Source organism: Acipenser ruthenus, chromosome 28 (genome assembly GCF_902713425.1).
Source record: "Acipenser ruthenus chromosome 28, fAciRut3.2 maternal haplotype, whole genome shotgun sequence".
Taxonomy (NCBI): Eukaryota; Metazoa; Chordata; class Actinopteri; order Acipenseriformes; family Acipenseridae; genus Acipenser; species Acipenser ruthenus.
Window position 1 is genome coordinate 1,177,003 of NC_081216.1, and position 23,536 is coordinate 1,200,538.

General features: G+C 39.5%; 1 protein-coding gene across 3 annotated transcripts in view; it reads left to right on the forward strand.

Annotated features, from left to right (window-relative positions):
* The window catches only part of LOC117434714 (zinc finger protein 385D-like), an 82,230-nt gene that overhangs the window by 42,925 nt on the left and 15,769 nt on the right, over positions 1-23,536 (forward strand). For all 3 annotated transcript variants that reach the window (XM_034057337.3, XM_034057338.3, XM_034057340.3), the window contains 2 exons: positions 15,310-15,452; positions 17,643-17,753. In XM_034057337.3, the coding sequence (XP_033913228.3) occupies positions 15,310-15,452; positions 17,643-17,753 (254 nt within the window). The remainder of the gene's footprint in view (positions 1-15,309; positions 15,453-17,642; positions 17,754-23,536) is intronic.

The window sequence follows — 23,536 nt, forward strand, 5'->3', positions numbered from 1 at the left end:
ACACAGCCTCCTTAGTAGAGGCATTATTACATAATCAGAATAGTATGATGACAAACCTTATTTTTTAAAAGACTCTAGGAAGCCGACAGTAATATAGATCATATTTTTGTCATTCATTTATAAACGGGCCCCACATTTTAAGGAAGTCATTTAATTTTCCTTGCTATTTCTACCATCACCTTTCTTGCATCTGTATATAAAAAAATATAAATACTGTCAAAATGTAGGCCTCTTTAAGTAGGCACTCGTATGTTCTGTACACCAAGGTAATTGATTTACACAGTGTTATTAATTAGCTTGAATCTCTTATCAGCTTCAAGCCTCTTCAGCCTGCACAAGTGACATTCATTCTATATACACTGCGTATAGCCCCTGCAGATTTATGGATAGCAAGAACTCTCAAAACCAATTCTGTAGCTGGAGATAGGAGAAAGGGGTCTCTGTTCAGTGGAGGCATTTGAAGTGATAATTACAGGCCATTGACTGTCAAGTGTCCTCATTTATGCACCCGCTATCAGCCTGCATCGGCAGCTGTAGATAAAGAAAGGAAAGAGTTAATTAGCCCCTGCAATCTCTGATACTGGGACCGGTGATTCTGAAGCTCAGGTTGCGACCAGAAAGGATATCAAATTATTTTTTCCTGCCACCTGTGGGGATGCTGGTCTAGTTGAGTGAGCACGGCTAAGCAAAGGGAAAAAATGCCAAAGTCAAACAGTGCTTGTCAGAGAGAGATAACACTCCTGGAGTTAGCACAGTGGAGTGACTTAGCATGTTAGTGCGTGTGTGTGTGAGAGAGAGAGAGAGAGAGAGAGAGAGAGAGAGAGTGTGTGTGTGTGCGTGCGTGCGTGTAGGTGTGTGTGTGTGGGTGTGTGAGAGAGAGTGTGTGTGTGTGTGCGTGTAGGTGTGTGTGTGTGGGTGTGTGAGAGAGAGTATGTGTGTGTGTGTGTGTGGGGGTGTTTGTGTGTGCGTGCGTGCAACACTCTATTCCATCTTATTTACCCAAAGCTACAGTATGGAGTGAGGTCTCTTAACACTACAGAAAATGTTATTTTGATAAATAGATATACAGTATTAGCAGGGTTGAGAAGAAATTGCACCATGTAATATTTTACTTTTTTTTGTTTAAATTACCTTTTTTAGCATTGCAAAATATATGTATGTACCTAGATATTGTAGTTTTAGAATAAATCAAATTGGACAATGTACAATATAGATAAATAAAGGAAAATCAATCATGCTATTCCTTGGTATGTCAGAATATACGAAAATAATACAACTACAGTACCATTCTTCCAACGGCTCACATTTTTATTACTGAACCAGTGCTTTCTGCTTGCAGAGCCACTGCATTTTCATTGAAGACCATTTGGAAAGATTGCTGCGTCATTGTAGATTACCCCAAACAATAGCAGAATCATGATTAATCTCTGCCTTTAGGACAAAACCACAGCCTTTGCCTTCAACTTTATTTGTTCACAGCATTTGGCTTCAGATGCTGATTCAGGTGAATCCTAACAGGACATGAGTCCAGTAATTTAGATTATTATCTGTGGGAAAATTGCCTTTTATCCTTGCTTGTTGTGTGTTAGCTAGACTTAACTAAGATCTGTTACCTGTTTCACACACGCAGGTTGACAATTGTTGGACAAACGTTGCATCTAGAATCCTCACCAGTGTCTTCAGAATTCAGATTTCTAGTTTAAACATTTGGTTTGCTTAGGGTATCACCGGTGCTGCAGTTTTTTTTTTTTTATGGCTCGTTCTTTTCAAATACATTTAGAAATATGCACAGCTAACAGGTAACAGTCGCTCCCTCTGAACTTTATTTATTTTAATTTATTTTGCTTTTCCTGTGTAAATAGACCAAACTTTAAAATGAGAGTGTGCAGTGTGTATAAAATGTATTTTCATCAAGATATATATCAATATGTACAGTGTTAGGATCTGCCACGGTTTATATTATTAAAATACTCCCCGTAGTCTGTTTCTTTCTTGAAATACAGTTATGTGCAAATGTATTAGAACACCCCATTGCTTCTGTTGTTTTGATCCAGTTTTAGTTGTCAGTTTGCTAGTTTGAACTTTGTCCTTGTTAATTATTATTATTATTATTATTATTATTATTATTATTATTTATTTCTTAGCAGACGCCCTTATCCAGGGCGACTTACAATCGTAAGCAAATACATTTCAAGTGTTACAATACAAGTAATACAAAAAGAGCAAGATAAATACAATGACTTTTGTTCAAGCAAAGTACCAAATTATTGGGCAAAGGTCTGTAAAACTGACACTCACAAAATGGGCTTGTGTGCTTGGAAGGTTTTCAGACTCCCTCTTCTTGGTTCGGAGTGTGAAACCTCTCCACGTGCTTGTAATATTTCAAAGATGAGGGTGTGTGAATCACACATGAGTCACCCTCAGGAGCTAGCAGAAGCATACCCCTTCATCCCTCTGGTCTTGGGGAAAGTACCTTTTTTGGTGTCTTTCCTGAGATAGTCCGGCGAAACCATATTGGCGCCCCCAGGTCAGGAACCATTTACAGTAATAAAAGTGTATTCTCAGAATTGCCTTATCAAGCTTGGCTGCTTGCCTAGTGAATGTGGCCAAGGCAAATCTCTATCAGAGAAAGTACACTCCTAAGAAAGATTTTTCTAATGTGCACAGGGCAGCAGTGTGGAGTAGTGGTTAGGGCTCTGGACTCTTGACCGGAGGGTCGTGGGTTCAATTCCAGGTGGGGGACACTGCTGCTGTACCCTTGAGCAAGGTACTTTACCTAAAATGCTCCAGTAAAAACCCAACTGTATAATTGTATGTAAAAATAATGTGTAAAAAATAATGTAATTGTATGTAAAAATAATGTGATATCTTGTAACAATTATAAGTCGCCCTGGATAAGGGCGTCTGCTAAGAAATAAATAATAATGTTAAAAGTGGGAGGAGGCCAATGAGTCCATCAAAGCTCTTGTCTCTTGCTTGCATGTTACTGTGTTTATCCAGTCTAGCCCGAAAGTGTTAACTGGATCACATGGTAGAATTTCAGTCCCTGTGTGCTCTTCTGCAGTGTGAAATGCTCAGATAGGATTCTCAACGTTAATCTGTGACAAAGGGAGTCTTTGATGCCACTAATCCTTCAGAACTGTACACACTCGGTGAGTGTCATTGAAGAATCTTTGGATAAAAAATTAAAAAAAAAAAAAAGAAATGAAAATCACTTTCAGAAAGCAGTCTAGGGAAGCCGGCACTAGGATTGCTTCCCTGCTGTATTCCCAAACAGACACCATCAGATTAGATCCCCCGTCTTGAAAAATGTTATTATCTTTGGTTTCTTTTGAAGGTAGGCTTAATACTCCCTTATCCAATAACTGAATTATTAGAGTCAAGCCGTTTGACATAAAAAAGGTGTTTTTTCTGTAGAAAAAAAGGTAATTAATTTAAAAATTGCATGCACGTTATAGTCACATTAAACAACCCTGTCTTGCAATGTGATGGTGGATTCTACAGATTCCAATTGAATTTGTGACATTTGTAGGCTGGTTTTTGCATGATCTTGTTACTGTACGTAAGTGTAGAGCAGTTACTTATATTATTATTATTATTTATTTCTTAGAAGACGCCCTTATCCAGGGCGACATACAATTGTTACAAGATATCACATTATACATTATTTCACATTATACAGATATCACATTATTTTTACTTTTAATGGAAAGCGATTTAACTGAAGCGAATGGCTGTGACAAAAGCAAGCTTGTCTTCTGTCAGACATCCACCCAAACTGACAGATAGTTGGTAGGGAACAATATCAGGCAGTGATCTACTGAATTAAAACAGCATTTCAACTGATTTAAATAGCGGCGGGTCTTAATACTGTCACGGTTTCAGACTTCTGTGTATCAAGGTTCTTTGGACCCTGTTTATAGATGTTCAAGATTAATTGAAGTTAAGATACACAATAGACATTGCATTACAAAGGGATTAGTACCACAGAGTACTGACATGTGGTAATATTCACTTGACACAACAACTACAAAACAGCATTAGAATCATTTAAAGAGTGCAACAGGATTTTTCCTAGTGAATGGAATTTTCAATTAAGAAAAACACGCACGCCCACACACCTGTCATAATTGTCAGTTACTGTATTCGCTTGCTCATATTACAAAAAGCATAACAGTTGCCCCTGTCCTGAACCTTTCTACATCTGAACATTTCCTTTCTAGCAGCTTTTAAGTCACAATAAAATTACTTACGGTACTGCAGCAGCTGAGCTTTAGTACTGTGTTCACAAAGACTGTATCAAAATCAATGCGTCAAACTGTGGTTTATTATTATTATTTCTTAGCAGACGCCCTTATCCAGGGCGACTTACAATTGTTAGAAGATATCACATTATTTTTACATACAATTACCCATTTATACAGTTGGCTTATTACTGGAGCAATCTAGGTAAAGTACCTTGCTCAAGGGTACAGCAGCAGTGTCCCCCCACCTGGGACTGAACCCACGACCCTCCGGTCAAGAGCCCAGAGCCCTAACCCCTACTCCACACTGCTGCCAGCTTCTTACAGGGCAGAAGTAAAGCATAAAATAAGAAATGAGAACACGAAAAAGCTGGCGCACAATTCTGCTGTAGATAAGTTTCTTGCTTCTCGAAGTTTCCCGCATCTTTTAAAAGCTATAGTAGTCAGACTGCACAAATACTTCAGTGGGCAAAAAAAAAGGGAAAAAAGAGAAATAGTGCTATTATAATGTAAAGGTTGTCGTGAGGTGAATATGGCTTGCGGGAGGGTTTTTTTCTGTGTCCAGCTCTAACACAAGAGCGTTGCTTTTGGAGAGCTGCTGTCGTGGCTTCAGAAGGAGACACTTATTAAAAGTGGCACTCCACTGAGGATGAACTAATCTTTTGGAAACGTTCCACTCAATTTCCCCTGATTACTTGGAAAACGATAAAAGTCCCTCATACCGTAAATTGCTGAAGTCCATAAAAAAAATTTAAAAAAAATGAGAGAAGACATACATACAATAGTCTGTTTTCAACAGCAATAAAAATAGATGAGATGTGTTATTCTGCATTAATGCATCGTGCTTGAGTAAGCCCTGTTTCTAAGTATTGCCAAAAAAAAAAATGCTCACAGTACCATATCTGCATCTGGCATCTGCATCTGCATCTAAGCAATCACAGTGCACACAAAACCAGAGTTCCTAATAAAAGGGACATTCAATTCCACTGTGTGCAACAGTCAACTGGTTATAGAAAAAAATTAAGGCATGAAGGAACCATCTGAAAACCAGCAGCTCTGACCAGCTTCAGACCTGTAACTAGTGCAGATTTCTTTCATGGACCAGTACATCTGACTCCAGTAAGTGGAGCACCCCCCTCTGTTTTTAACATTGTATTGCGACACTTGGGACAAATTATAGGCTTCATACGAAAGGCGATGGGGGACAGCTGAGGCTTGTTTTCTTGGCTGCCTGAGCATCACAGGCAAACAGTTAGAGTCTGTTGATTACCTCCGACAACTGCATGATACCCTTGCGTGCTTCAGACCTTGGTACTTACGAACTCAAGTGTTTTTTTTTTCTTTTTTTATTGAATGTTTTTGTAAAGATTGCTCCCCCCCCCCCCCCCCCAAAAAAACCCTGCATGGAATCCCTTCCCATTTTTTCTGTTTTTTTTACAGCACTGGTTCCGTTATTCCTTCTAGCGTTATGAGTTTGCCAGACCGTAGCTGTGTTCTACCAGCCTCTGGTTTCTAGCCAGTACGACGCAGGGACAGCAAGCAAGCGTAGCTTTTATCAGGCTGACGAATAATGATGCTGGTTCCGAATATATATATTTTTTAGCTTCATATGTACTTGTACTGTAAGCATGCCCTTGATGTAACATTTAAAAAAAAAAAATCAATTTGGATACCATTGCATCACCATTAGCAAACCAGCAAAGGCAATACAATGGAAACAATACTGCACAGAGTTGTTGCTACAGTAGTAACTGGTGCCGATATGGTACCATCGTATCGCAATGGATTACTTTATGATGCTTACTTAGAAACTCAACCTAATGAATTGTATCAGTGTAAATATCATCACAGTAACTACTTTTTTAATGTATCTTTTAATGTTATAGTTTTTTAATGTAATTTTAAAGTAAAGCTATGTACAGCACTTTGAGATGTTTTACAGGAAAGGTGCTATATAAAAATATAATTGATTGATTGATTGATCGCTTGATTGATAATTCACTAAGCTACACATTGTAGTTTTCCTATGATAGCTTTTCATAGGGGGATGCATCACATGATATAGAAAGCATCAGCAGATGTTTTTTTTTTTTTCCTTCTGCGCTCCGCACAGCCCTTTTGATAATGCTAAGTTGGCAACTTGAAAAATCCGGTGGTGGTTTCGCCACAAGGCTCGGTCAAGGCAGGTTAGTTGCTGTTGTATGCAAAGCACAGATGGGCCGATGTCATCTGTCATTGTGACAGGCTGAAGACGGGTTTGACTGGCTGCCTCTCTGGTTTCTCTCGCTGTCTGATCGTCTGGAAAAAAAAAAACATGCCTTCTTCAATTCCTCAGCCCTGTCGCTATCAAAAGTTAGCGAGTCCATTCTTAAAAAAACGTCAAGCTGTATGGAACACACTACACCTTTAAGCTCAGGTGTAACTAATTGCGCTAGTGCTGTGTCTGAATTTGGAACCTTATTCCATTCGTGTTTACACTCTCTTACAACTTTTAGCCCTGTGGAAAACAAGTGTTACAGATAGTGTTACAGATAGGATTGTACAGTATTCATGACAGCATCCAGTATTCTTGAAGGATCTGAGAGTCTCTGCTTCAACAACTCTGTCCGGCAGCCTGTTCCAATGGTTCGCCACCATTTCGTGAAAAAGCTCCTTCTCCCCTGGGTAACAAACCCAATTGGTTCAGGACCCTGGCTCAAAACGACTCACATTCCACAGCAAGCGCCTTTCCTAAAGGCAACACCAGTCAAGCAAGGCTTTCATTCTTGACTCTTGAGTCGCAAAGGAGTGAGCTTCACATTTAAAAGGAAAGCCTATTTATAAAGTGTGTTTTCTTAGCTTCCCTTTCCAAAGCACCTTTCTAATGCATACGTGCATGAATGTCTGTGTTGAACAGCAATCTCCAGAGGTGAAAGGTTGTGCCATGGCAGCTGTGTTCCTTTTAAAAGCCCAGAGCCACACAGACACTGTCAGACGCTCTTAAATAGGCGCCTGTTTCACGGTACAGTATATACAAACACAGAGAGCTCAAGGAATGATGTTTAGCACAGATGGTGAGAGGTAATCTTCCACGTGGTATTATTTTTCCATATTATTGAGATTATAAATAAAGCATAAAATGTCTAATCTTCCGTGTCTAGAAAGCAGATCTGCCGCAATGCAGGTTTTTATTTAGCGCTTCCTAGAATAATGTACTGTAATGATCCCATCATCATCCATGCAGGTCTTCTGTCTGTGTGGAAATGCTGGTGTATCTGTGCATTTCTAATTAGGGGGAAGCCTTATCATTTACCAGTAAAAACAGAAACAGCCTATTTTGCCTCCAGCTTTGCTGGCTTGTATTTTCTTGGCTTCCTTGGTGTGGAACTTGAGGGGACGTGACAGACCATTTTGCATGCATAAAGATGTTGTGAATACCACAGATTTGATTCTGAGTTATTTTCTTTTTCATTTCCATTTCTATTGGTGGAGAGGCAGCTTAAAGCCATTGCACACTGGATCCGTTCCGTCATTTAGAATCCGTCATCCGAGAAAGTCGTCCGTCAATCTGTTGCACACTAGATGCGTTAATATCATACTTCAGAGCGCTGGTGTGCAGTGGAGGCTTTGTAATAAATATACCTAGTTTCAGTATTTTAATAAAAAATAACTACAATTCTGTTAATTCTTACATAACTCTGAACACAAAAAATGTAGTATAAACTTAATGATGCTGATGGAAAACTAATTATTATATTTCTACTAGACTACAATAACGTTGTTACGCAATACATTATATATATATATATATATATATATATATATATATATATATATATATATATATATATATATATATATATATATATATATAGTAGGCCGTTACATCATTAACTGTGTAGTAAAGGACATCACAAGAACATTAATATATTTAAATATAAATAGATTAGTGTAGTTACCATGGAATTAAAGCCTACAAGTACCTCCTACTGTTTGTTTTTCCCTTGACAAAGGTGTGTTAAACATACCGAAACGCTGTGAAGGTGGCTCTTTTGAGCAAAAAAAGATAATAAATTATTTTTTAAAACCGTATGAGGCACGCTTGACCTCTCTAACTAAATAATCATTAGTAGCTTCACCAGTTGTTTCCACTTTTCCAGCAAGCTGATAAAGCCAGGGAAAGGTTCCTCTGTAAATACCAGTCCCTGTTTCATTGATGCTTAGCCAGGAAAACCGCTGCTCCACATTGAGGCTGGCAAGCAATAAGATTCTGGCAGTATTTTTGAGCCTGTCAGGTTTGTCATCTCAATTTGACCTGAAAAGATCGCCGGGGCCATTAAATTATACACCTGCGATAACGTGTCTAGATTGAGACTCTGAGAATGTTGTCAATGACAGGGGTTTAGAATTCGGTTTTCTCTTTGCTGGATTTTATAGATTTAGGGCACGTCTTTGAAAGAACTTGGAGAGAAGGTGTTTTGAAAACCCAGATGACATTGCGATAGGGCAGATGTCAGTGGATTGTAAAGACTGTGTTTAATGAAGGCACAGTAATCTGAGCTGCAAGTGAGATGTTAAATGTGATTTGCATGATTGTGCATCAAGGTTGGCATGTCATCGAGAGCATCATTGCAAGATGGGAGCTTTTTTTTTTCTATTGCAGTGGGGAGATGACCAGCAAAATCGCTCATTTAAAATCTTCAGTATCTAATTCTGAACGACTGTAGGATCAATAATGAATCTTATTTTCTATTGATTGGTGTACTAGAAACTGTCAAATTGGTATGCAATGGATGTTCTTTGTGGATACCATAATGCTTACTGAGCATGCAGAACAAACTAAAGGGGTGATAACTACAGCCAATTTGTGTTACATTAGGTTATCTTCAATTGCAGTCCATTACAGATTCTCTATTACCAAGTATGTTAGTAACATGGAGCAGTGTGCACATGTATTAGAACCCATTGCTTCTGCAGTTTTGATTTGTTGTGCATATGAAATCAAACCACTGGAACTGAAAATCTTGAGAAAAGCATCCAAATAGGCAAATTAGTGTTGTCTAATTTAATTGATGACTTTAATAGGTCACACATGCAATTAATGTAAAACAGTAAGAGAAAAGGAACACACAGCCACAAATATGCAGGAGACTTTTTAGATGTTGTTTAAAATGCCCAGAGTGGCTATAGGTCATGTGACCTGCATGTGCAGCATGTGAGACATTTGCACATACTGTAGGTAAAGACAAGCATCTCCTTGTGTCCCCAGATTCTCAATCTCGATCTGATAACCAGTATGCTGGATATTTATTAAAGTAACTGTACGAACAGTATGCAACCCTGTATCGTTACCCCGTGATGATGCGGACAGTAGAACAGCGAATAAGACAGCGTGCTCCTGTACACAAAGGAGATATGATGCCTTCTTATCTCTGGATGTGCAGGTTGTGTGCTTTTGGTAAGATTCACAATTACGGATTTTGAATAGACCTTGCATTTTCTTATTGAGTCGGCCGAACAAACTGCATTTGAGAATTCCACAGCAAGTACTGCTCAAAGCCCCTGCAGCGTGAAACATATAGGAAGCTTTATCTGTTCGCTGAAAAGGATCCAAAATGAAAAACAGAAGCTGGGTGGCTTATGATAAGCTGCTAGGGTTATTAATTAGAAATTAAGTTACCAGCTTGGATGTTCTAAATATAGCAAAGATTGTTCAAAGAAGAAAAGATTTTTCTGTCATTCCTAATAAAAAAATAAAAATCAGTTGTTTCACAGATGACCAAATGTATTGGCACATATTTACCCATTAAAGTGCCATCGTCCTCATTTGAGGACAGGCTGCTTTGTAGGTTAGCATTTTTAACTGGCATCAACTTGTTGTTTTTAATTGCCTCATTAACTGGTATATTGTTACGATAACTTCCTCTGATTTTGTTAACCGCCAAAGTCAAGTCTGAATGTAATGGATCAAATTACACCAATACTCCTTGTATTGGGCGGATTTTTTCAAAGAAAAATGTATTTGGTAATTAAGGGGTAAGCGATATTAAGTGTATCTGTCTATAATGAAGCTTCTTCTCGTGTACTTTTTCGTGTTGTATTTCCGGTTGTTTATGAGCTGCATTAACATGGAAACAAAGCAGATACGAATCTGGGGAACCTGGAGGTGATGGAATCAGAACAGGAGCTCGGAATGGCTCAGAGATTCTACAGCGAGTTCTCAGAGAACGCACTGCAGAGCGGGTCGGAGTATTGCTCGCTTATTCACCCTTGCAATGCCTTTTTTGCAGTTTTCAGTATAATCAAAATTGCAGTGGACGGTCCAACCGTTAACGAGTTTGATTTCGTAGCCGCCATCGAACATTTTGAAACCGATAAAGACAAACAAAATACCATGTGATGACTGTAACCATAAGCTGGAGCGTTTGAAAGAAAGGTTCTTAACTTAATAAGAACCGTGCTTTTACGTTGTTCTGTATCTTATTTATCCAAATTATTGTGCTAATAATATGTAGGCACAGCAGTTTTTTTTTTCTGTATTTTCAGCATTTTTGTTTTAAGAAAATGCAGGTTCTCTCCTGCGATATGTTTTTACCTCATGGCCATTCAATAAACAAGCCTGACATAGATCATCTTTATTGCCAGCCTTTGCAACCACAAGACTGTCCTGTTGTAAGAGACTGAGATTTACTTTAAAGATATTAGTTGATATTAATGTTTTTGGAGTAATTAATATATATCCAATATGTGAATAAATGCTTTGTTATTAACTGATGCGTAACGTCAGCCTAACTTGGATAAAAGAAGGTACAGGAAAGGTTAAAGTCTGAAGCTATGTACATTGAGTGGACTCTCCAGTCTTAGTGCCACTGCACTTGTCTCATTTGTAATGTATGGTAATAGAGTATGGCAGTTAAGCACCAGAGACCAATTAAAAGATAGAGTGTTGTGCATTAGTGTGATACTGTGCGGTATCATTTGTATAGTCGTGAAGACTCAAGGTGGAAATAAGATCATTCTAAATGGAGGTTTGTGTGTGTCATTAACCACCACTAGCAATGTTTTAAAGCAATTAGATTAGGGTTATTCTGCACTAAAGTGCTGATTTAATTCACTCCTTTTGAGATGTTTATTAAACTGCTTAAACTAAATAATTTGCTGCAATGAAGTTACATTTCTTCCTCTTTAAATGGCATTATCCAAATATACAGTCAATTACCCAAATTAGTGAACTAACAATTATTTTTTTTTGCATTATTGTCTTTCAATTGGAAATGTTAATTCAGGCTACCATATATAAAACTAAGGTTTTCCATCAAACAAGAACGATCATGTTTAAAAAAAGGTTGAATTTCCAGCAGCATACAGCTAACAGGTAAATCAAGTTGTTTTTTTTTAAATACAGATTTCACAAAATTCTTTCAAAATTCTGTCCTCATAAGTGAAAGGTTTCGCACAGCAGAATTGTTGGATAATCCATGCTGGTCCACATACAACATGCACAACACAGGGATTTAATTTTTTGCAGATCTCTTTTTAATGAGAAACAGTGGAAATATACATTTTTAAAAAAAAATACAGTAGCTTGAAAATCTGTTACCCTTTTTTCGGTTAGTTTCCACTCCTAGAATACAAAGAAAGGATGTCGAGTAACCTTACAAACCACTTTATATAAAGTTATTTTTCAGTCTGTTTAAAGACAAGAAACCCTGTAGCGGGCTGAATATACTTCATCGCTACAGATGGGTCCACGTAACTCCTTTAGCCAAACCTCTCTTGGACAGTGTGTGAAACAGGATGATGAAGAGGACCTTTTCCATTACAAAAGATAATGGGAATTGAGCAGAAAGGGAGACCGAAAAGAATGAAATCTTCCACAGGATCATAAGAACATTGAGCCGCTTTCCAGACCCCAGTGAGTGTGAATCAAACACCAGAAGTCATTATTACTGACAGCTGATTAGCACATCGGGGGTAAAAACACTACAGATACTGGTTGTATTACTTTCACAAACCTGTCAAGCAAAGTTACGATGTGCTATTAATTATTCATCCGCTGTGCTGTGTTTTAATAGAAATTTGGAGAAAGGGATACAAGCCCACGATCAATAAGATCAATAAGAGGCTGTGTGGTCCAGTGGTTAAAGAAAAGGGCTTGTAACCAGGAGGTACCCGGTTCAAATCCCTCCTCAGCCACTGACTCACTGTGTGACCCTGAGCAAGTCACTTAATCTCCTTGTGCTTCGTCTTTCAGGTGAGACGTAATTGTAAGTGACTCTGCAGCTGATGCATAGTTCACACACCCTAGTCTTTGTAAGTCACCTTGGATAAAGATGTCTGCTAAATAAACAAATAATAACATCAGCACTTTTTTTTTGATAATATCTTTCATAATTAGGTTGAATTATCGTTTTTTGTAATGTGTTTTCTGTTTTAAATGTGTTTTTTTTTAACTATCACTTCGCCACATTGTAACTGTCGGATAATGCGATCTTTTGAGCTTCAAAGACTTCCATCAATGTCATTACTGCTAATAAAGTCCAGATCATTGTGTTGCTAGCCAGCCTTCCTAATCTGTGTTAGAAACACAAAGCTCTTGCAATGTGAAACAATGCACGCTTTTGCCTTAATTTATTCTGCTTTCTTTGCCCCCTTTATTTTTGCATGTTTTTTTTTCTTCCCTATTGGTATTACCATTTTTATTTCATATTTATTTGGGGTAATGTATGGAGTTTTCCCCCGTGGAGGCCTACTCTGATGAGTGCACAGCCTGCTGAACCAGAATTGGTGCTCCCAGGCAGCAATGGCTTGAGGACAGATCCTGTAATCACGCAATGTGATGGAAAAGAGGTCAATTCGGGCTATGAGGGGGTGTTTGCCAAGCCACATAACATGGAAAATAAAATGGCATGCGTTTCTGGGGGGGATGCAAACTCCCTTGATTCTCGGTTCTCTGAAAAGATGGTTATGTGTTTTATACATATGCACTGTTTAGGATCAGCTTAGCCCCCCTTACTTTAGTTGCTTTCCTTTTGTGTTTAAGAAATCTGTGAGGTTCCAGACCAGATATCAAGACCTGCAGAATATCCTTCTGTTCCCGCGGATACAGAATACATCGCATGAATTGTAAATTGATCATGTGCTATTGAAGATTGCACTATTCAATCTCATGCCTTAGAAGAACAAAGTACAGTACTGGGCTCCTGGAAGAGGCTCCAATGCAAAGCTGTCCAGCCTTTTTGGAATCGAAAATCTAAACCAGGGAAGTCCTATAGAGTCCTGCAAAAAAGCAGATATCGGCAACCTGCTAAAAGCTGACTAAATTGCACGAACTATACTAAGACACAGGTTCAGTAGTTTTCTGCTCATTAAAGGTAATGCATGGTGCATTTTGACTGCGCTTGCTTTGCTCTGAGACTGTCCTTGCAGTCTTTTCAAACGCCATTATAAAAAAAAAAAAAACCTTAAATGGGATAAAGGGGTCTTATTATGGAGCTCATTGGGCTATGTAGGGTTCAGGAGCCATGTGTTGGACAGCCCTGTTCACCTAGGAGCATGATTGGGGTATACTCTCCCCACCCCCCCACACACACACTCTCAAAGCAGAGAGGCTCGCAGCTTAAGAGAGCGTTCATGTTTCACATTGAGGGCTTAATCAGGACTGTGGTCACTGTAGCCTTTAAGGCAAAACAGCAAGCAAGTGCCCAAGTCAATAAGCGTTATCCTGCCATGCACTTGTGCTTCCATCTCCGTTTGATTAATTCAATGCTGCACTGCCTCGCCATGGGAAGCAGAGCACAGAAAGATATGAATAGACTGAAAATGAAACAGGGGCCCGTACGGGAGAAACAAAAACATTTCTCATCCCGTCTGGATGCTGGAGGTGATGTACCGCTAGTTAGGGATAAGGATCGGGGGGCAAAAAAACCACGACATGGCGAGCTGAAAACCCCTTTGGGCAAACAGCGCAATCTGGTCTCTTGACAGATGATCTTCATGCACTGTGGGCACATTTCTACTGTAGGCACAATGTATTGTGTTGCATGTGCAGAAATAACAGAGACTTAGCTTGAAGGGCCGTTGAGTACTACTACATCCCAAAGATCACCCTGTCCGACGTGTTACCAGTCGGGGAAAATCAGACTAAATGCCTTTTCACATTCAATATAAATGTTATGGAAGTGGCTTTTTTTTCACATGGGTTATGTAAATAGAGAATAATACATTTATTAATAGATTTTAACACTGTAAACCCATTGAGAGAATTGCTTTTAATGCATTTAAGACGGAATCATTATTCGATGTTATACTGTTTGTTTGTTTTTTCTTTTGTGGGGAACAATTTTTTCAATGTGTTTTGCTACAGTTGGACGCACTTTTTTTTACGAGAGCAATTGAAAGGCTTTTCTACTCCTGTACCTGCTGATGAGATAAAACTTTTTTTTTTTTTTTTATCAAAACTACACTGTCTCCGTGAGTGTTATTTCCAGAGGTGGATCGCTATGTCAGTGTGATGCCTCCAGGTCTAGATACGAACCAGTTGGTAATAAGACTTATAGATTCATCCAGAGTGGCCCAATTAGTGGTTCCTGACAGACTGCTAAATCCTACAATTAAACAAATTAAGACAAGCTGAATAAATGCACTTAAAAAAAAAAGAAAAACACTAAACAGCACAGGCTTTACTTAATGATCCTTGCAAATGAATGAATGTTAACCTGAAGTTAAATAATGATTATTTGATGGTGGTGTGTGGGCCTATTAAGATGTCTGAAACACGCCCTCTTGATGAAGCTCAACTTAGTTAAGCAGGGGTTAATTTGTAAGCAAAAAAGGTTTTATAATTAAGGAATTAGGATAGCATTTTTCTTGACCTAATGTACTGACCTTGATTTACAGTAGCTGCCATATATGTTTTGTGTTGTCATAAGAGTTTATATTTGCAACAAATTTTAAACAAAAAAATTAATGCAGTTCATCATTTTGAATTCTCGCCTGTCAGACAAAAAGACAAAATTTCTTACACAAGTCTCGATTACTGTGAATGTATTCTAAGAGTCTCCCCCCTCCCCTTGGTTGTTTTCAGGTTCCCCAGTTCAGAGCAGCCCCCTGCTGGCCACTCTTCCAGTCCCGGGACGGTCTGTGCAGCCCCAGCTGGACCTGAAACACTTCCTTCCCTTCCGGCTCAATGGCTCGGCGCCTCTCAGCCTCTTCCCCAATTTCAGCACTGTGAGTACCTACTGCCCTCCTATCAGGTTGTTTAAAACCACGACACATTATAAACTGTTAACATAGTCGACCCTGATTTACAACGGCGGGCCATTGCTCAGCCGGTTGTAGCATTTAATTGAGTGACAGTGTGAAATAATCACGGTCAATAAACGGAACCCAATTTACTAAAAGTCTGGACACGCTCCCAATAGAAACAAGAATTGTTCTACATTTTCCCTTGGAAGGCATTCAAGATTATCAGTCAGTTTCATTTTTTTCCCAGTCACATAAACAACAATGTTGCAATAAATCATCGTCCTTATTGGATTTTAGAACAAAACGCACAGCAGACGACAAGGCTTTTTCGGTAAATGCCCGTGTGTTTGCTGTTAAAATGTGTTTCACAGCTGTGTCACGCCCCCTATTGATACAGGGGAGGTATTTGGCATTCGGTTTTTAAAATGGGCCATCTGCCCTCCAAAGCTAAAACATACCCGTTGTGGTAAGGGTAGAGGAAAACAAAAGTGGTTGATCTGCTCCTTCTCATTTAAAATAAAGGTTCCTGGAACTTCCCTCTAGTGGATAATGCTGAACGTTTTTAACATTTCCTCTTCCGATAAGTAAGGGTGATCTCATTCGCAGATCCATCCTTCTACAGTGTTGTCCTTGACATACAAATATTATCTGGTACGATAATAACAGTTACAGAGCCAGTGTGCTGCTGTATCGGGAACACTCTGCAATCATTTTTGGGGGAGTCCTAACCTCTTAACGCAGAAATTTTAAATATAATTTCGAACGATCCTCACAGATTAAAATGATTTAATCTAGGTGGGGTGCAGTCCGTCCGCACGAGATCTTCAAAACGGTCATATATCCTAAGGTATTCTGAAGATATTGTTCTCACTTGAAGGTAGAACAATCTTTAATTTATCTGGCCTTTCTGTGCAACTGCACAAAACTGTAAGCCAGTCAGACTTCCCTTCAGTACAAATCACCCTATTGTTTTGAGCTAATTTAAAGACATGCTTCACTGCTTTATAAAACCAGAGAGGTACAGCAGGCCTTTACTGAGTAATCATAGAGTAATCGCTCCGGAAAGACAGTGCCACTGCCACCGCATTATCTAAATAAGAATTCACGAGTATCTGCTTAATCAGTTAATTAAGCTCTACATAGAAGTTTCACCCATTCCAGGTTTTAATACGTGCTTTATTAACCACAGTGTATGGGTAACAAGCTCAGGTATGTCTTATCAAAACCAGGAATGGATCAAATGGGAGTCCCTGTAATTGTAACTGAATCCCAAACCAGTTTCTCTCAATGCCTTCACCACCCGTTTAGTCAATCGTTTGATGAGCAGAGGGCACAGTGTGATTGCTTTTATTTAGTGGCATAATCATGCCACTAAGTGCATGTGAATGGATCTCAGGCTCCAAACACTCTGTAAATTAACCCTCCAGTGCTGCTGTGACAGCTGGCTGTAATTAGGATACCTACCTGTGCTTTCCTTGCTGTCCAGGGGCCTTTCATCAACGTGCTGGATAGGTGAATCAAATCTCGTAGAAGAAACAGGTGCACCATTAATCACCTGGTATTTCCATTCGGATCACCTCTGGAATAGATTTCAGGGTTCTGATAATGACTGTGTTGTCCCAAAGTGTGCCTAGAAGATGAATGCATCCGTCTCTGGAACTAAATACCTTCTCATAAAAACACAATCATCTCCCAAACCCAGAGCTTAAATGACAGAAGGGCCCGTGATAAGAGAGTTTACATCTGCGTGAGGAAAGGCCACATTTATAGATTTATAAAGGGATGGCTTCTAGCGGACAAAGGCTATATAAAACAAATAACTGTATACAGTTAAACAAGGGTAGAGGCTGGCATAGCAGTGGAGTAGTTTCTTCTTAGTATTTCGAACATTAATAAGTAAGCGATTTCATAATTGCAATTGGTTTGATCAGGAGATAGGAAAGGGGGCACTATTTCTAAGCACTAAAGAAGAATTTAATGAACTCATTGATTACAATTGAACAATAAATAAGAACTACCCCATGGTGCTTTAAATAATTAAGTGCAATGTACTGTAATTCAGCCATAGCTCAGATTCTGGCTTCTAAAAAGACTGTGCAGCCCCGCGACTCGCTAGAGAGAGAGAGGCAGATAAACGAGGTGGAACGTTAAACTCAGTGCTTCCTCCCACAGATGGATCCTGTGCAGAAGGCAGTGATCAATCACACATTCGGCGTCCCGCAGCCTCTGAAGAAGAAGCAGATAATCTCCTGCAACATCTGCCGTCTGAGATTCAACTCCACGGTGAGCCCTGCTAACTTTTGCATGGGAAATGGTGTGGGGACTTGGGTTCAACTGTCTCTTTGATCTGTTTCATTCCATTGGATTCAATCCCCAAAAAAAACGTGATATTTCGCCCACGTGACGCCTTTTAATCAGCCTTTCCAGGAAACTTGTTAGCATTGTCTTTTGGAGAAGAGAGGGCTGCCTTTCAGTACTGAGCAGTTGGAACAGATCTGTGCAAAACGCTTACCCTTGCTGTGCAAAACCATCTGCAATAAACAAAAGGAGACCACACCAAATAATAACACAGATACACTGAAATAAAAGACTCCTGCATTTATTTGTGTCCTAAACCTAGTGGTGTATATTCATAAAGCATGTTTATGTTAGTGCCTAAAGAACGTATCTGATTTGCATGCCTCATTACAGCTTGTTATTGCTAAACTGCTGTGCTGGGCTAGAGGCTAAAGGAATACATCTAGTCATTGATTGCAGTGTCTTTATTAAATGGTCTTGTAACAGGGAAGTCATTTGTTTGTTTTCTGAAGCCGCGGGGGGGCGTAAACGAGAAGAGTGTACAAAACGAGAAAAAGCATACATTTGAATTAAGAATTCTGAAAGCTCGCCACGCACTGCATGTGTAGTGCTGATGTGATGTCAGGATGTGCTGCTTGATCTGCAATATTTTTTTTTCTCTTGATTTATCACCTTAATTGAGATTACTGTTTTCACTCACCTGGGTCGCTGTGCTTCATGACTGCGTTTGCAAAGCTGACAATGTCCGTTGTATGAGCAGAAAGTAAGCCAGGGACCAGAGCTAGATCTTATTCAAGTAGTTCTTAGGTTATTAATTAAATTGTCTTACCTCTTGTTTGCGTTAATAACACGATCATCCTTCTCCACCCATTTTTTTGAAGATCTTCCGCTTCTTTAGCTTGTATTTTTAAACTTGAATTTGTAAAATGTAGGGTCCCAGAATGGCTCACAATTGAATTAACTGAAGCAAAATCAGCAGCCTGTTTTCCCTAATAACAGATGCAAACATTACACTGCTTGCCTAGTGAATGTGGCCAAGGCAAATCTCTATCAGAGAAAGTACACTCCTAAGAAAGATTTTTCTAATGCACACAGGGCAGCAGTGTGGAGTAGTGGTCAGGGCTCTGGACTCTTGACCGGAGGGTCGTGGGTTCAATCCCAGGTGGGGGACACTGCTGCTGTACCCTTGAGCAAGGTACTTTACCTAGATTGCTCCAGTAAAAACCCAACTGTGTAAATGGGTAATTGTATGTCAAAAATAATGTGATCTCTGTATAATGTGATATCTTGTAGCAATTGTAAGTTGCCCTGGATAAGGGTGTCTGTTAAGAAATAATTGAATACTGCTATAGAAACCTGATGATTTGAAAGATCCTACAGTAACTACACTTAAAATTGTCTCGGACTAGATCCGTAACTTTTTGTGAATATCACACGTTTAAGAAACCAGTGAAATAGACTAAAAACAGCTTTATTAGAACAAAACAGTCTTTCTGACATTACCTTTTAAACTCATTAAGGATCAATACAGTTCGCATTGACATCTCTGTCTCTCTCTCTGCATCTCTTCATATTTTCTTTTAGGGTCGTCATCGGTAAAGTAGGCTGGAATTGCTTTTTTTTCTCACAAATTCAATTCATTTTAGCCTTAGTTATACTGTGAGTTATTTTATTGCCTATTTGCATTTATATGGCATGGAGTGAAATTTGTAGAATTCTAATGAGACTTTGCTTTGATGGCAACTTGGAGGTCATTTTATCAGAGCTAAGCAGAGGACCTGATTTCAGTCTGATGCTATAAATTAAATAAAAAAAAAGGAGAGTTTATAAATTGTAGTTTGAGTCGCTAATGCCTAATGGAGTTTCTTGATGTGGTTCATCTTGGAAGAAATGTTTTCTCCCAGCAATTGCACACAAAGGTTTACTAATCCTGTCATGCAGAATTCAGCCTAGAGGCAGGTAGAATGAATGAGGGCACTGTTACTCAGTATGAGGGTCCTGCAATAAGCAAACTGAAAATGATTGACTTCAATTATTTTCATATTGACATGCACACACTGGCAGACACAAAACCCTGCCTAACCAATGCATCCGTCCTGTTTTGTGAAATTGAAAGTGATTATTGTACCCTATCCACGCTCCATAAATAAAACGCAATTACATTTCCAACATGTGTTAATCATTCTTCATGTAGTTAGTGCAAATTGAGCTATTAGTGGCTGGTGGGGGGACGGGACTAATTAGTTTGATAGGTCCACTGGATTGACAAAGGGGTACTCATTTGTGGGTCCTTTTTTAAAGAAAGTGTGTCCACTTGTACTGCAATTATCCCTTATCCTTGCACTGGGGGAAAAAAAAGAAACATTAGGTCTAGCAGAGGCCACCGCAATTATTTATTATTATTATTTGTTTATTTAGCAGACGCCCTTATCCAAGGCAACTTACAGAGACTAGGGTGTGTGAACTATGCATCAGCTGCAGAGTCACTTACAACTACGTCTCACCCGAAAGACGGAGCACAAGGAGGTTAAGTGACTTGCTCAGGGTCACACAATGAGTCAGTGGCGGAAGTGGGATTTGAACCGGGGACCTCCTGGTTACAAACCCTTTTCCTTTAACCACTGGACCACACAGCCTCCTACTAGTTTGACTTGTTAAGTCAGCATTATCACCTTAAATGGGAGGTGATTTCGGTTCTGCACTAAGCGCATTTCATCGGATTCAAACCCCATGGGTGAATGTCAGTGCCGTGCCAAGGGTTCGAAGACTCAAATCCGCCCACCCCCCCAATTACAATCAACACTTAAAAGAGACCTTCTAGCCTTCTCTGAAGCAACGTCGTTGATTCGCCCGCCCCAGTCTGTCCACCTTGCTTCCGACTTCTCTACAGAGAGTTCGACAGAAGGCATATACATACAGATACAGAAGGATCTGTCTGTATTTGTTATTCAGAAAAAGAAGCGCTATCTGTTACAGATACAAATAGCATGAGCCTAGGGGGTTCTTTATGACCCTTGGAAGCCCCTTGGCATGGCCCTGATGAATGGCTATTGTGTTGGTTCACATTTTTAACTCCTTGTGGTACACAAGGAACTGAGGTTTCATCTTAACATACATTTGAGAGCGACTCAAGTATCACAAGGAGGAAACTGACTGTTTGGATGAGCCGATCCAACCTGGCAGTACATTTTAAACCCTGTTTTGTGCACATTGCAAAAATAAGAAAGTTAGCAGACTTTTTATTTGTGGCACACACACATATATATGTCAGTTTTTCTTAGCCCACTGCGCTACCTAATGTTAAAGATGTGGAAGACTGATTTCAATAGCGTCTCACATCAAATGAGTTCAGCGATGCTTTGATGTTACCTGACTGAAATCTGTGCCATTGTCCCTCACCTCTGGGGACTGAATTTTAATTGTAAAAAAAAATAAATATGTAAAGTCGTGAGATGAAAAAAAACCCTTTCCCAGTGCAGACTCCCGAAAGAGATTCATCTTTGATTCGGCACATCCTTTTGGCAGATATTTTAAATGTTTCAGAACAGCAGTTGTCCCCAATTCCCTTAGTTGTGCAAAGCAGTTTGCATCAAGCAGCGAGTGCAGAAATGTATGATTACGTTTTAGATGCAATTAGCGTTCACCCCCCAGGGGATACTTTTCAGACTGAATTAATTAGTTAAATACAAAAGACTTTATATTGTTCTATTTTTTCCCCCAATCCCTGCTGAGTACAGAGGCTAATTTAAATAAATACTGAAGCCTGTAGTAGAAAATCTGATTTTATTGCTAATTTTGTTGGTTAATCTACTCTTCTGCTGGTTAATCTCTCAGTGTTGGCGTTTTTGAATTTCCTTTTGAGTACGTTTTAAAAGTTTGTATCTGGGTGTAAGTAAATGTATTGCATAGTTAATAGTCTGGAAAGCATTTTGCTTGTAGACATAAAAAAAGAAGACATTGAAAATGTTGCTTTTTTGCAGTTATTTTTTTAATTTTTAATTTTTTTTTACGTACACATATAATAGAACCTTTTACAAACACGTGGACTGAATCTGGGTATTGTGGTAATTACATTTTTAATGATACAGTTTTGCATTTCATTGCCCATTGGTTGCAATGGTAACTTAATCGATTTTGTTAATATGCATATTGCTACACTGTGCTGTATTCTCTCTCAAACTTTATTTTAGGGGTGCTCTTTCTCAGTGTATTAACTTTTAACAACTAGCTTCCTACCAGGGGCTCCCGTGTGGCACATCCAGTAAAGGCGCTCCTCGCAGGATGTGCCCTATAGCCTGGAGATCGCAGGTTCGAATCGAGGCTATGTCACAGCTGACCGTGACCGGGAGTTCCTAGGGGGCGGCACACAATTGGCTGAGCGCTGCCCGGGTAGGGAGGGTTTAGGTCGGCAGGGGAATCCACGGCTCACCGCGCATCAGCGACCCCTGTGGCCGATAGGGCGCCTGTGGTTCTGCAGTGGAGCCGCCAGATCTGTGTTGTCCTCCGGCACTATAGGTCTGGTGGCATTGCTGTGGATCTGCAGTGCGAAAAATGACGGCTTGGCAGGAGCACGTTTCGGAGGACGCGTGTTCCAGCCGCCGTTTCCCGAGCGGTGAGCCGAGGATACAGATAATAATTGGGCATACTAAATTGGAAAGAAAACCGGGGTAAAAAAAATTGGCGAAGACTAAATTTAAAAAAAAAAAAAAAAAACGAGCTTCCTACCATACTGCTTTGGCCATTGCGCCCCCTTATGGTGGTGAAGGGGAAATCATCTGAGGTTGGTTCGTCTCACTGCGCCACAGCGACCCCCAGTGGCCAGACAAAACTCTGTCCTCCAAGGTTCAGCAGCTTGACAAGCACCACTGTTGAGATCAGTGAAAAGAGGTGATTGTCTAAATAGGAGGAGCGGAGAAACGCCTGCTGGTCTTCAAACCTCCTCGGTTACAGAGGTGAAGTGGCATTCAAATCAGGAATAGCAAATGATTAGGTGAAAAAATATATAAACATTGAAGTCTCCCTGGGTGGCTTACCTGGTAAAGACACAACCATGTGAAGTGCTGGGCGAGTTATACAGTCAGGGGAGTACGGGTAATATAGATAGATAGATAGACAGAGATAGATAGATAGATAGATAGATAGATAGATAGATAGACAGATAGATAGATAGATAGATAGATAGACAGGCAGATGGACAGACAGACAAAGACAGATAGAGATAGACAGACAGATAGATAGATTGATAGATATTTCTTTCATATGCTTCTGATCCCTTCCTTTGCCATTTTTCTTTTCTTTTTAAGTTTATAAGCCTCTTGTTTTTGCTGCCGGCATATTTTGCAACTTTTTACTTCTTAGAAAATAATCATAGGGTGAATGGATGCCCTGAGCTACGAGAGATAGATCTCAGTGAGACAGGCAAGTGGCACCAAGGATGCTGTTCATGGGGTTGTCTATCTGCTAAGTAATTATTGCTCCATGTCATTTATTGTTAGCGCTGCATTCTTTAGCAGAAGCTGGAGGGCTGCAATCTGGTTTTGGAATAAGCCATGCAGAGCAAACCTAATTACAATTGCATTATCTCCAGAACAACTTGGGGACAGTTTCTGAAGTTTATTTTTATGTCAGTGTTTGAATTAAAAAAAATAAATAAATCAGACCTCTAACAGTGCTTAGGAATGTATCGGCAGTGTTTTGTAAAATATATCTATATATAAAAAAAAACAGGGATGGTGCAACATTAATGATTTAAAAACAACTATTTAGAG